Source organism: Salvelinus fontinalis, chromosome 24 (genome assembly GCF_029448725.1).
Source record: "Salvelinus fontinalis isolate EN_2023a chromosome 24, ASM2944872v1, whole genome shotgun sequence".
Lineage (NCBI taxonomy): Eukaryota > Metazoa > Chordata > Actinopteri > Salmoniformes > Salmonidae > Salvelinus > Salvelinus fontinalis.
In genome coordinates, this window is record NC_074688.1 from 29,475,891 (window position 1) to 29,488,635 (window position 12,745).

Sequence of the window (12,745 nt, forward strand, 5' to 3'; positions counted from 1 at the left end):
AGCGAGGGTAAACAAGTTTAGAAACGAAACGGTGGGTCGATCTGCTAAGACAACAGAGTCAGAGATGGATATCGCCCACGTCGCTACAGAGTATGTGTTTAGTGATTTCCTCCTGAAGGAGCCGGGTCAGGGAAGGTACCGCGCCGTGCGCACTGAGCTAGCCGTGGACAAGATGGTGACGTGCGTGGCGGTGGGACTCCCTCTCCTCCTCATCTCTCTAGCCTTCGCTCAGGAGGTCTCTGTGGGTGAGTAGGTCACAGGTATGTGTGTGTGTGTGTGTGTGTGGTGGTTACGTGTTTGCGATTAATTAATTATTAAATCATAAATGATGATATAATTTAGGGAATTATCTGTGTGTGTGTGTGTGTGTGTGTGTGTGTGTGTGTGTGTGTGTGTGTGTTTCTGTCTGTCTTCCAGGTGTTCAGATCAGCTGTTTCCCTCCAGCTAACTTTTCCAGGCGTCAGGCCATGTACGTGGACTCCTACTGCTGGGCAGCCCTACACACTCGAACACTACAGTTATGGCAACACAAGGTAACGTACACTTGCAGACTATCCGTAGGGCTACACAAGGACAAACACAGAGAACTAATACTTAACCTTTCTCTTGCTATCTCTCTTCTCTTTCCTCTCGCCCTTTGTCCACCTTCCTCTCTCCCTTTCCCACTCTCTCAGTTCTTCCCCTATATCCTGCTGTTGGTAGCAGTAATTATGTATAGTCCAGCTGTTTTCTGGGGTTTCTCTGCTTCTCCTCTGCTTCAGTCAGACCTCAGCTTCATCATAGAAGAGCTCGACCGCTGCTACAACCGTGCTGTCACTCTGGCTAAATGCATGGCCACTGCTGGGGAATACACAGACAGGTAGGCTGACTGGGTTGGATTCAATGGGCATCAAACAGACTGAAAGGCTGGAATGGAATTAATAGAACGTCATCAAATCAAGTGTTATGTCACATGCGCCGAATACAATAATACAACCTTACAGTGAAATGCTTACTTACAAGCCCTTAACCAACAATGCAGTTAAAAAAATAGAGTTAAGAAAATATTTACTAAATAAAAAAGTAACACAAATAACAATAACGAGTCTATATACAGGGGGTACCGGTACCAGGTCAATGTCTGGGGGTACAAGTTAGTCAAGGTAATTTGTTTATGTAGGCAGGGGTAAATATTTGCTCCCAAGTTGCGAAGCGGTCTAAGGTACTGCATCTCAGTCCAAGAGGAGTCACTACAGTCACTGGTTCGAATCCAGGCTGAATCACTTCCGGCCGTGATTGGGAATCCCATAATAAATTAAAGTGACCATGCATAGATGATAAACAGTGTGTAACAGCAGTGTAAAAACAAAGGTGGGAGGGTGGGTGTCAATGTAAATAGTCTGGGTGGCCATTTGATTAATTATGTTGTTGGAGTCGTGCTTGGCCACGCAGTCGTGGGTGAACAAGGAGTACAGGAGAGGACTAAGCACACACCCCTGAGGATCAGCGTGGCAAATGTGTTGTTGCCTATCCTTACCACCTGGGTGCGGCCCGTCAGGAATACCAGGATCCAGTTGCAGAGGGAGGTGTTTAGTCCCAGGATCCTGAGCTTAGTGATTAGCTTTGTGGGCACTATGGTGTTGAACGCTGCGCTGTAGTCAATAAACAGAATTCTCACATAGGTGTTCCTTTTGTCCAGTTGGGAAAGGGCAGTGTGGCGTGCGATTGAGATTGCATCATTTGTGGATCTGTTGGGACGGTATGCAAATTGAAGTGCGTCTAGGGTTTCCGGGAAGGTGGTGTTGATGTGAGCCATGACCAGCCTTTCAAAGCACTTCACGGCTACTGACGTGAGTGCTACGGGGCGGTAGTCATTTAGGCAGGTTACCTTCGCTTTCTTGGGCATAGGGACTATGGTGGTCTGCTTGAAACATGTAGGTATTACAGACTCGGTCAGGGAGAGGTTGAAAATGTAGGTGAAGACACTTGCCATTTGGTCTGTGCATGCTCTGAGTACACGTCCTGGTAATCCCTCCGTGAATGTTGACCTGTTTTAAAGGTCTTGCTCACATCGGCTACGGAGAGCGTGATCACACAGTCGTCTGGAACAGCTGTTGCTCTTATGCATGCTTCAGTGTTGCTTGCCTCGAAGCGAGCATAAAAGGCATTTAGCTCATCTGGTAGGCTCACGTTACTGGGCAGCTCAGGGCTGGTTTTCCCTTTGTAGTCCGTAATAGTTTGCAAGCCCTGCCACATCCGAGGAGCAAACAGAGCCGGTGTAATAAACATGGAGACCGTTTGAAGTGTTTGATACTGTTCCATTAATTCCATTCCAGGCAATACTATGGGCCTGACCTCCACCACTGCTCTCTCACTCTGTCTCTCACTCCCTACAGTGGTGCGTCCGACCCTACTGAGGGGTGTTTCATGTACCCGGTGGTGGAGCAGTATCTGCTGACCAAGAGGAGGAGTGTTGTGTTGTTGTGGCGCTACCTGCTGTGTCGAGGCCTCAACCTGCTCACCTTGCTTTTGGCCTGTTTCTACCTGGGCTACTACCTCTGCCTCGCCTCCCTCACTGACCAGGTAACTAACCCTGACCCACTGACCAAGTGGGTCTAGTTATAACTGACCCTAATTTATGTTGTGAGTTATCTGGCTAACTAATTGGTCCTAAATTGTGATCCTCCCCACAGTTCGGCTGTTCCCTACGCACCGGAATCCTGGCCAATGACACCTCGATCCCCGACCAATTACAGTGCAAGCTAGTCGCCGTGGGCGTTTTCACTTTGCTAAGGTTTGTATGCCACCTTTTTAGCAAGTAATTGTTGTTCCCTTTTTAAATGAAGTTGACTGGATTGTGATTTCAGCTTTGTTAACCTGCTGGTGTACGCCATGCTGGTTCCCGTGGTGATATACTCCGCTCTGCGCCCTTTCTTCCAATCACACACCCATTTCCTGAAGTCCTACCAATCACTGCCTACCACCGGTGTTCTGCCGCGCCCCCAGGGGCAATGGGATGACCTGACACTCTACTTACTTTTCCTGGAAGAAAACCTCAGCGAGCTCAAGTCCTACCAGTACGTGAAGGTACGTGTGTGGGTATAGCTCTGTGTTATAGGTGTTGGATTTAAGTTGTTATTGTCACATGCACAAGTACAGTGAATCTTGCTTGCACTTCCCTAACAATGCAGTAATGAGTATCAGTAGTACTATAGAGAATAGTCAAGTAGATCAAAAACATAAGAAATAAGAAGAACGAAAGTAAGTAAGCTATATACAGTCAGTTGCAGGGTCAGTGCCAATACCACATTTACAATGTGCAGGGATTCTGGAGTGGTGGGGGTAGATATGTATAGGGTTAATGTGACTAGGCATCAGGACATGCAGTACCAGTCAAAAGTTTGGACACCAACTTATTCCAGGGATTTTTCTTTATTTTTACTATTTTCTACATTGTAGAATACAAGTCAAGATATCAAAACTATGAAATAACACATATGGAATCATGTAGCAACCAAAAAATATATTTTACATTTGAGATTCTTCAAAGTAGCCACCCTTTGCCTTGATGACAGCTTTGCACACTCTTGGCATTCTCTCAACCAGCTTCATGAAGTAGTCACCTGGAATGCATTTCAATTAACAGGTGTGCCTTGTCAAAAGTTTATTTGGGGAATTTCTGTCCTTAATGCGTTTGAGCCAATCAGTTGTGTTGTGACAAGACAGGGGTGGTATTCAGAAGATAGCCCTATTTGGTAAAAGACCAAGTCCATATTATGGAAAGAACAGCTCAAACAATTACCCTTCATCACTGTCAAATGCTCCCTAAAACACTTCAGCAAGCAGACCTTTCTAACTGACCTGGCCCGGGTATCCTGGAAGGATATTGACCTCATCCCGTCAGAGGATGCCAGGTTGCTCTTCAAAAGTGCTTTCCTCACCATCTTAAATAAGTATGCCCCATTTAAAAAATGTAGAACTAAGAACAGATATAGCCCTTGGTTCACCCCAGACTTGACTGCACTCGACCAGCACAGAAACATCCCGTGGCGTTTTGCATTAGCATCGAATAGCCCCCGCGATATGCAACTCTTCAGGGAAGTCAGGAACCAATATACTCAGTCAGTTAGGAAAGCTAAGACTAGCTTTTTCAAACAGAAATTTGCTTCCTGTAGCACTAATTCCAAAAAGTTTTGGGACACTGTAAAGTCCATGGAGAATAAGAGCACCTCCTCCCAGCTGCCCACTGCACTGAGGATAGGACCACCGATAAATCTACGATAATCGATCATTTCAATAAGCATTTTTCCATGGCTGGCCATGCTTTCCACCTGGCTACCCCTACACCGGGCAACACCTCCGCACCCCCTGCAGCAAATTGCCCAAACCTACCCCGCTTCTCCACCCAAAATCAAACAGCTAATGTTCTGAAAGAGCTGCAAAATCTGGATCCCTACAAATCAGCTGAGCTAGACACTCTGGACCCTCTCTTGCTAAAATTTTCCTCCGAAATTGTTGCAACCCCTATTACTAGCCTGTTCAACCTCTCGTGTCGTCTGAGATTCCCAAAGATTGGAAAGCTGCTGCGGTCATCCCCCTCTTCAAAGGGGGGGATACTCTTGACCCAAACTGCTACAGATCTATAGCCATCCTGCCCTGCCTTTCTAAGGTCTTCGAAAGCCAAGTCAACAAACAGATTACCGACCATTTTGAATCCCACCATACCTTCTCCGCTATGCAATCTGGTTTCAGAGCTGGTCATGGGTGCACCTCAGCCACGCTCAAGGTCCTAAATGATATCTTAACCGCCATCGATAAGAAACAATACTGGGCAGCCGTATTCATTGACCTGGCCAAGGCTTTCGACTCTGTCAGTCACCACATCCTCATCGGCAGACTCGACAGCCTTGGTTTCTCAAATGATTGCCTTGCCTGGTTCACCAACTAGCAGCACCCACCTGTAGCACGTGCTCCAGCAGCTGTATCTCTCTGGTCACCCCCAAAACCAATTCTTCCTTTGGCCGCCTCTCCTTCCAGTTCTCTGCTGCCAATGACTGGAACGAACTACAAAAATCTCTGAAACTGGAAACACATCTCCCTCACTAGCTTTAAGCACCAGCTGTCAAAGCAACTCACAGATTACTGCACCTGTACATAGCCCATCTATAATTTAGCCCAAACAACTACCTCTTTCCCTACTGTATTTATTTATTTATTTATTTATTTATTTTGCTCCTTTGCACCCCATTATTTCTTATTTCTTTCAGTGTTTTACTTGCTATATTGTATTTACTTTGCCACCGTGGCCTTTTTTTTGCCTTCACCTCCCTTATCTCACTTCACTTGCTCACATTGTATATAGACTTAATTTTCTACTGTATTATTGACTGTATGTTTGTTTTACTCCATGTGTAACTCTGTGTTGTTGTTTGTGTCGAACTGCTTTGCTTTACAGTGGCCAGGTCGCAATTGTAAATGAGAACTTGTTCTCAACTTGCCTACCTGGTTAAATAAAGGTGTAATAAAAAAAAAATAAAAAAAACTGACAATCCTACTGATCCTTGACTTCGGCCATGTCATTTACAAAATAGCCCCCAACACTCTACTCAGACTACATCCAGTTTGTTATTACAGCGTCGTCCGTTTTATCACCAAAGCCCCATATACTACTCGCCACAGCGACCTCTATGCTCTCGTTGGCTGGCCCTCACTGCATATCTGTCGCCAAACCCACTGGCTCCAGGTCATCTATAAGTCTTTGCTAGGTAAAGCCCCGCCTTATCTCAGCTCACTGGTCACCAAAGCAACACCCACCCGCAACACGCGCTCCAGCAGGTATATTGCACTGGTCATCCCCAAAGCCAACACTTCCTTTGGCCGCCTTTTGTCCCAGTTCTCTGCTGCCAATGACTGGAATGAATTGCAAAAATCTCTGAAGCTGGAGTCTTATCTCCCTCACTAACTTTAAGCATCAGCTGTCAGAGCAGCTTACCGAAGGCTGTGTACAGGTACAGTGAATATGTAAATAGCACACACAACTACCTCATCCCCATATTATTAATTACCCTCTTGATCTTTTGCACCCCAGTATCTCTACTTGCACATATATCACTCCAGTATTAATGCTAAGTTGTAATTATTTTTTGCCTCTATGGCCTATTTATTGCCCACCTCCCCACTGTACATAGATCTTTCTATTTTTATTTTCCTTTGTGTTATTAACTGTATGTTTGTTTGCAACTCTGTTTGTGTCGCACTGCTATGCTTTATCTTGGCCAGGTCGCAGTTGTAAATGAGAACTTGTTCTCAACTGGCCTACCTGGTTAAATAAAGGTGAAATGTATATATTTTTTTAAATAAATAAAAAACATGCAAAGAGAAACGATAGTCCAACATTACTTTAACACAAAGGTCAGTAGATCTGGAAAATTTCAAGAACTTTGAAAGTTTCTTCAAGTGCAGTCGCAAAAACCATCAAGCGCTATGATGAAACTGGCTCTCAGGAGGACCGCCACAGGAAAGGAAGACCCAGAGTTACAGAGGATCTGTAACTGCTGCAGAGGATAAGTTAATTACAGTTAACTACAGCCCAGATAAATGATTCAGGGTTCAAGTAACAGACACATCTCAACATCAACTGTTCAGAGGAGACTGAATTGGACCTTCATGGTCGAATTTCTGCAAAGAACCCACTACTAAAGGACACCATTAAGAAGAAGAGACTTGCTTGGGCCAAGAAACACGAGCATTGGACATTAGACTGGTGGAAATCTGTCCTTTGGTCTGATGAGTCCAAATTTGAGGATTTTGGTTCCAACCGCTGTGTCTTTGTGAGACGCAGAGTAGGTGAACGGATGATCTCCGCATGTGTGGTTCCCACTGAAGCATGGAGGAAGAGGTGTGTTGGTGCTTTGCTGGTGACACTGTCAGTAATTATTTTGAATTCAAGGCACACTTAACCAGCATGGCTACCACATCATTCTGCAGCAATACGCCATCCCATCTGGATTGCGCTTAGTGGGATTTTCATTTGTTTTTCAACAGGACAATGACCAAACACACCTCCAGGCTGTGTAAGGGCTATTTGACCAAGAAGGAGAGTGATGGAGTGCTGCATCAGATGACCTTGCCTCCACAATCATCTAACCTCAACCCAATTGAGATGGTTTGAGATGAGTTGGACCACAGAGTGAAGGAAAAGCAGCCAACAAGTGGAACTCCTTCAAGACTGTTGGAAAAGCATTCCAGGTGAAGCTGGTTGAGAGAATACCAAGAGTATGCACAGCTGTCATTAAGGCAAAGGGTGGCTACTTTTGAAGAATCTAAAATATGAAATATATTTTGATTTGTTAAACACCTTTTTTTGATTACAACATGATTATTTAATAGTTTTGACGTCTTCACTATTATTCTACAATGTAGAAAATAGTAAATAAAGGCCCTTGACTGAGTAGGTGTACAAACTGTTGACTGGTATTGTACATGTTAAACAGAGTAGCAGCAGTGCATATGATTGTATGTGAGTGCCTGTGTGTAGAGTCCATATGAATGTGTGTGCAGGCACGTTTAAGTGTGTAGTGTGCAAAATAGAAGGGTCAATGCAGATAGTCCTTGCAGACATTTTTTTTTGCTATTTAGCAGTCTCGTTGCCTGGGTATAGAAGATGTTCAGGAGCCTGTTGATGTCAGATTTTTTGCTCCGGTACTTGTTGCTGTGTGGAAGCAGAAAGAACAGTCTATGGCTTGGGTGGCAGGAGTCTAACAATTCTCCGGGCCTTCCTTTCACACCGCCGGATATAGAGGTCCTGGATGGCAGGGAGCTTGGCCCCAGTGCAGTTGTCATACTAAGCAGTGGTGCAGCCAGTCAAGATGCTCCCAATGGTGCAGCTGTGTTAACTTTTTGAGGATTTGAGGGCCCTGACAAATCTTTTCAACCTCCTGAAGGGGACGAGGCAATGTCATACCTTCGTCACGACATTTGCGTGTCTGTGTGTATAACTGTATAGCTCTGTGTTGTAGGTGTTGGAGTTGCTGAGGAGGAGGAGGGGGGTGTGTGACGGCGAGGACTTTGATGCCATGAGACTGCTTCAGATGCTGTGTCTGGTGAAGGCTGATGTCACAGACGGAAAGAGGCGCAACGCAGCTACCTCCAATGCTAGTGACAAAACACCCAATGATAATGCTGGCCTTAATGCTAAAGCTAATGACAACCCTATTGCTAAAGCTAGCCAAATTGCTAATGCTAACCCTGCCACTGGGGAGGCCAGCAGCAAGGCCCAAGTCCCCAGTCCAGCAGCAAGGCCCAAGTCCCCAGTCCAGCTTCTCCAGACCTAGGCCGAAGCCAGACCAGTGCCACTGAGATGACAGGTGAGTCTGAATCAAATTTTATTGGTCACATACACATGGTTAGCAGATGTTAATGCGAGTGTAGCAAAATGCTTGTGCTTCTAGTGCCGACCGTGCAGTAATATCTAACAAGAAATCTAACAATTTCACAACAACTACCTTATACACAAGTGTAAAGGAATGATTTAAGAATATGTACATATAAATATATGGATGAGCGATGGCCGAACGGCATAGGTAAGATGCAGTAGATGGTATAGAGTACAGTATATACATATGAGATGAGTAATGTAGGGTATGTAAACATTATATGAAGTGGCATTGTTTAAGTGACTGGTGATACATTTGTTACATCCAATTATTAATTATTAAAGTGGTTAGAGATTGAGTCTGTATGTTGGCAGCAGCCACTCAATGTTAGTGATGGCTGTTTAACAGTCTGATGGCCTTGAGATAGCTGTTTTTCAGTCTCTCAGTCCCAGCTTTGATGCACCTGTACTGACCTCGCCTTCTGGATGATAGCTGGGTGAACAGGCAGTGGCTCGGGTGGTTGTTGTCCTTGATGATCTTTTTGGCCCTCCTGTGACATTGGGTGGTATAGGTGTCCTGGAGGGCAGGTAGTTTTCCCCCGGTGATGCGTCGTGCAGACTTCACTACCCTCTGGAGAGCCTTACGTTTGTGGGCGGAGCAGTTGCCGTACCAGGCGGTGATACAGCCTGACAGGATGCTCTCGATTGTGCATCTGTAAAAGTTTGTCAGTGTTTTAGGTGACAAGCCACATTTCTTCAGCCTCCTGAGGTTGAAGAGGCGCTGTTGCGCCTTCTTCACCACGCTGTCTGTGTGGGTACCATTTCAGTTTGTCTGTGATGTGTACGCAGAGGAACTTAAAACTTTCCAGCTTCTTCACTGCTGTCCCGTCGATGTGGATAGGGGGTGCTCCCTTTGCTGTCTCCTGAAGTCCACGATCATCTCCTTTTGTTTTGTGGACGTTGCGTGTGAGGTTATTTTCCTGACACCACACTTTGAGGGCCCTCACCTCCTCCCTGTAGGCCGTCTCGTCGTTGTTGGTAATCAAGCCTACCACTGTAGTGTCATCTGCAAACTTGATGATTGAGTTGGAGGCGTGCATGGCCACGCAGTCATGGGTGAACAGGGAGTACAGGCGAGGGCTCAGAACGCACCCTTGTGGGGCACAGGGCGGTGTCGAGACCCAGGGTCTCGAGCTTAATGACGAGATTGGAGAGTAGTATGGTGTTATACTGAGCTGTAGTCGATGAACAGCATTTTTACATAGGTATTCCTTTTGTCAAGATGGGTTAGGGCAGTGTGATTGCGATTGTGTCGTCTGTGGACCTATTGGGGCGGTAAGCAAATTGGAGTGGGTCTAGGGTGTCAGGTAGGCTGGAGGTGATATGATCCTTGACTAGTCTCAAAGCACTTCATGATGACGGAAGTGAGTGCTATGGGGCGATAGTCGTTTAGCTCAGTTACCTTAGCTTTCTTGGGAACAGGAACAATGGTGGCCCTCTTAAAGCATGTGGGAACAGCAGACTGGGATAGGGATTGATTGAATATGTCCGTAAACACACCAGCCAGCTGGTCTGCGCATGCTCTTAGGACACGGCTAGGGATGCCGTCTGGGCCGGCAGCCTTGCGAGGGTTAACACGTTTAAATGTTTTACTCACATTGGCCGCGGTGAAGGAGAGCCCGCAGGTTTTAGTAGCGTGTCGTGTCAGTGGCACTGTATTGTCCTCAAAGCGAGCAAAGAAGTTTAGTTTTTCTGGGAGCAAGACATTGGTGTCCGCGACGGGGCTGGTTTTCTTTTTGTAATCCGTGATTGACTGTAGACCCTGCCACATACTTCTCGTGTCTGAGCCGTTGAATTGCGACTCTACTTTGTCTCTATACTGACGCTTAGCTTGTTTGATTGCCTTGTGGAGGGAATAGCCACACTGTTTGTATTCGGTCATGTTTCCGGTCGCCTTGCCATGATTAAAAGCAGTGGTTCGCATTTTCGGTTTTGCGCGAATGCTGCCATCAATCCACGGTTTCTCGTCGGGGAAGGTTTTAATAGTTCCCGTGGGTACAACATCACCGATGCACTTGCTAATAAACTCACTCACCGAATCAGCGTATACATCAATGTTGTTGTCTGAGGCTATCCGGAACATCTCAGTCCACGTGATCAGATTGGTCGGACGACCGTTGAACAGACCTGAGCACGGGCGTTTCCTGTTTTAGTTTCTGTCTATAGGCTGGGAGCAACAAAATGGAGTCGTGGTCATATTTTCCGAAAGGAGGGCGAAGGAGGGCTTTGTATGCGTCGCGGAAATTAGAGTTACAATGATCCAGAATTTTGCCAGCCCGGGTTGCAAATTCGATATGCTGATAAAATTTAGGGAGCCTTGTTTTCAGATTAGCCTTGTTAAAATCCCAAGCTACAATAAATGCACCCTCAGGATATGTGGTTTACATGGAGTCCAACAAAGTTCTTTCAGGGCCGTCAATGTGTCTGATTGGGGCGGGATATACACGGCTGTGATTATAATCGAAGAGAATTCTCTTGGTAGATAATGCGGTCTGCATTTGATTGTAAGGAATTATAGGTCAGGGAAAGAAAAGACAGGGAGGAGAGGAAGGAAGGGGAGAGGAAGATAATTTGAATTATATGAAATTACAAACTATTCTACAAATAAAACAAATATCGGAATTTCAATTTGTAATGTTCTATTTGACCCACAGAATTTTCTGCTCTCTTGCCAGGCAACAGTGGAATGGAAGGCGGAGTGACGAGGGGGCGGTCTGACAGCGAATTATCTGATCGTTGTCATGAAGGAACAGCCCCAGTGGGTTGTGGGACACTAGGAACCAGAGCGGTTCTAAGACCCAGACACTCAACAAGCCATTATCTAAACAACTCAGACCAAAGATTAGCAGAGATGTCAATGGGACACTTAACTAACGCCAGTGGTACTAGCCAACAATGCCATGAAGTCGCTTTGATGTGATCGGGAATTTGAATCGGACAAGCAGTTTCTGGGTATCTTCCTATATTCAAAGCCCTACTGCCCAAGGTGTATTTGTGTGTGGTGGTGGCGGCATACTGTCTGCAGAGGGGTCGATCTATAAACTATGGTACCACTGAGGATTTCCTACACAGGACAACTTGATACAGCTGTTGATAATACATTGATAATATTCTGGCTTTTTTAAAAATGTAATTACATGAAGAAATAAGGGGAGATCGTGGCTATATTCAATACAATTCACAAGTTGATGTGGGGTTGCTGAGGAGTTTACCTGTCTAATAAAGCCCTTTTGAGGGGAAAAACTCTGATTGGCTGGGCCTGACCCATGGCTGCACCCCAGCCCAGTCATGTGAAATCCATAGATTAGGGCCTAATCAATTTAAATTTACTAATTTCCTTATAAGAACTGTAACTCAGTAAAATCTTTGAAATTGTTGCGTTTATATTTTTGTTTGGTACATATTGAGCCCTATATGTACAATTTGGAGGTCCCTTGAAAATTACAATTAATCGCTTGAAAAAGTCCCTGAAAGTCCTTGAATTTGACTTGCCACTGTCTTGATGAACCCTGCTTAAAGGATGTATAGTCCAATGTTGTTGTATAGGTGGAGTTATGGGCCAATTTGCATATATTCACTTTTATTACTCTAAATACATGTGGAACTGCATGAAAATCATTTTTATTTTAGTTTCAAACCATTTTGATATTTTGATCCAAATGTCACACATTGGCCCCATTATTTATATAAAGATGCAGAACTGTTATTTTTATAACAGTTATTTTTAGTCCAGAAATAGGCTTTCTGAGCCCGGAAGCCAGATTGTGATGCATATGTTAATGTGGATAAACAAAATTAAATATTTGGTATTATCAAATGCTATTGTAGCATCATTATTCCCATTTGGACAGGTTACACATTGGCTGACAGTGACAACAGGAGGAATGGGAACCTAAAGACAGTATAATAGCCTTTTAGAAAACGGGAGGGACTCACACACAACATAAAAGTCCATGTATTAAAAAAAGTGTATACAATAAGTGGTTATTGGATGAACTCGGTGGGACAAACAGCTCTTACTTCTAACGTTGAGTTAATACATTTATCAATTAGCCAGTCCACATTTAACATTGTTCTCGCTACCAAATATGGTAGCGAGAGGAAGCCCAATGGCGGGGAGTGGGAGAAGATGGATTTTGGCCGACATTCTGCAAATGTTCTCATCGATGAAACATTTGATCTCAATACGGTTTTATGAACAGAGTGGACTAAGGTTTGTAAACTTTACCCTTTGAAAAAAGTTTAAAAAAAATCGCGTTTAGAAGGAGTGCAAATGCTTATTGAGTTATTGCACACGCGCACTTCAGAGTAGGCGTTCCCTAACGGAAATAT

The 12,745-nt window shown here is 44.8% G+C and overlaps 1 protein-coding gene across 2 annotated transcripts; it reads left to right on the plus strand.

Moving 5' to 3' along the window:
- The first annotated feature begins 49 nt into the window (after positions 1-49).
- LOC129822258 (pannexin-1-like) lies at positions 50-12,470 on the plus strand. 2 transcript variants are annotated; one of them, XM_055880385.1, is made up of 8 exons: positions 50-245; positions 418-533; positions 675-859; positions 2,376-2,562; positions 2,673-2,773; positions 2,847-3,066; positions 7,998-8,345; positions 11,068-12,470. In XM_055880385.1, the coding sequence occupies exons 1-7, from the start codon at positions 65-67 to the stop codon at positions 8,310-8,312; spliced, it is 1,305 nt and encodes a 434-aa protein (XP_055736360.1). In that variant the 5' UTR covers positions 50-64; the 3' UTR covers positions 8,313-8,345; positions 11,068-12,470. The 2 variants fall into 2 exon arrangements, with proteins under 2 accessions (XP_055736360.1, XP_055736359.1); XM_055880384.1 differs by having other exon boundaries at positions 11,089-12,469.
- Positions 12,471-12,745: the final 275 nt, after the last annotated feature.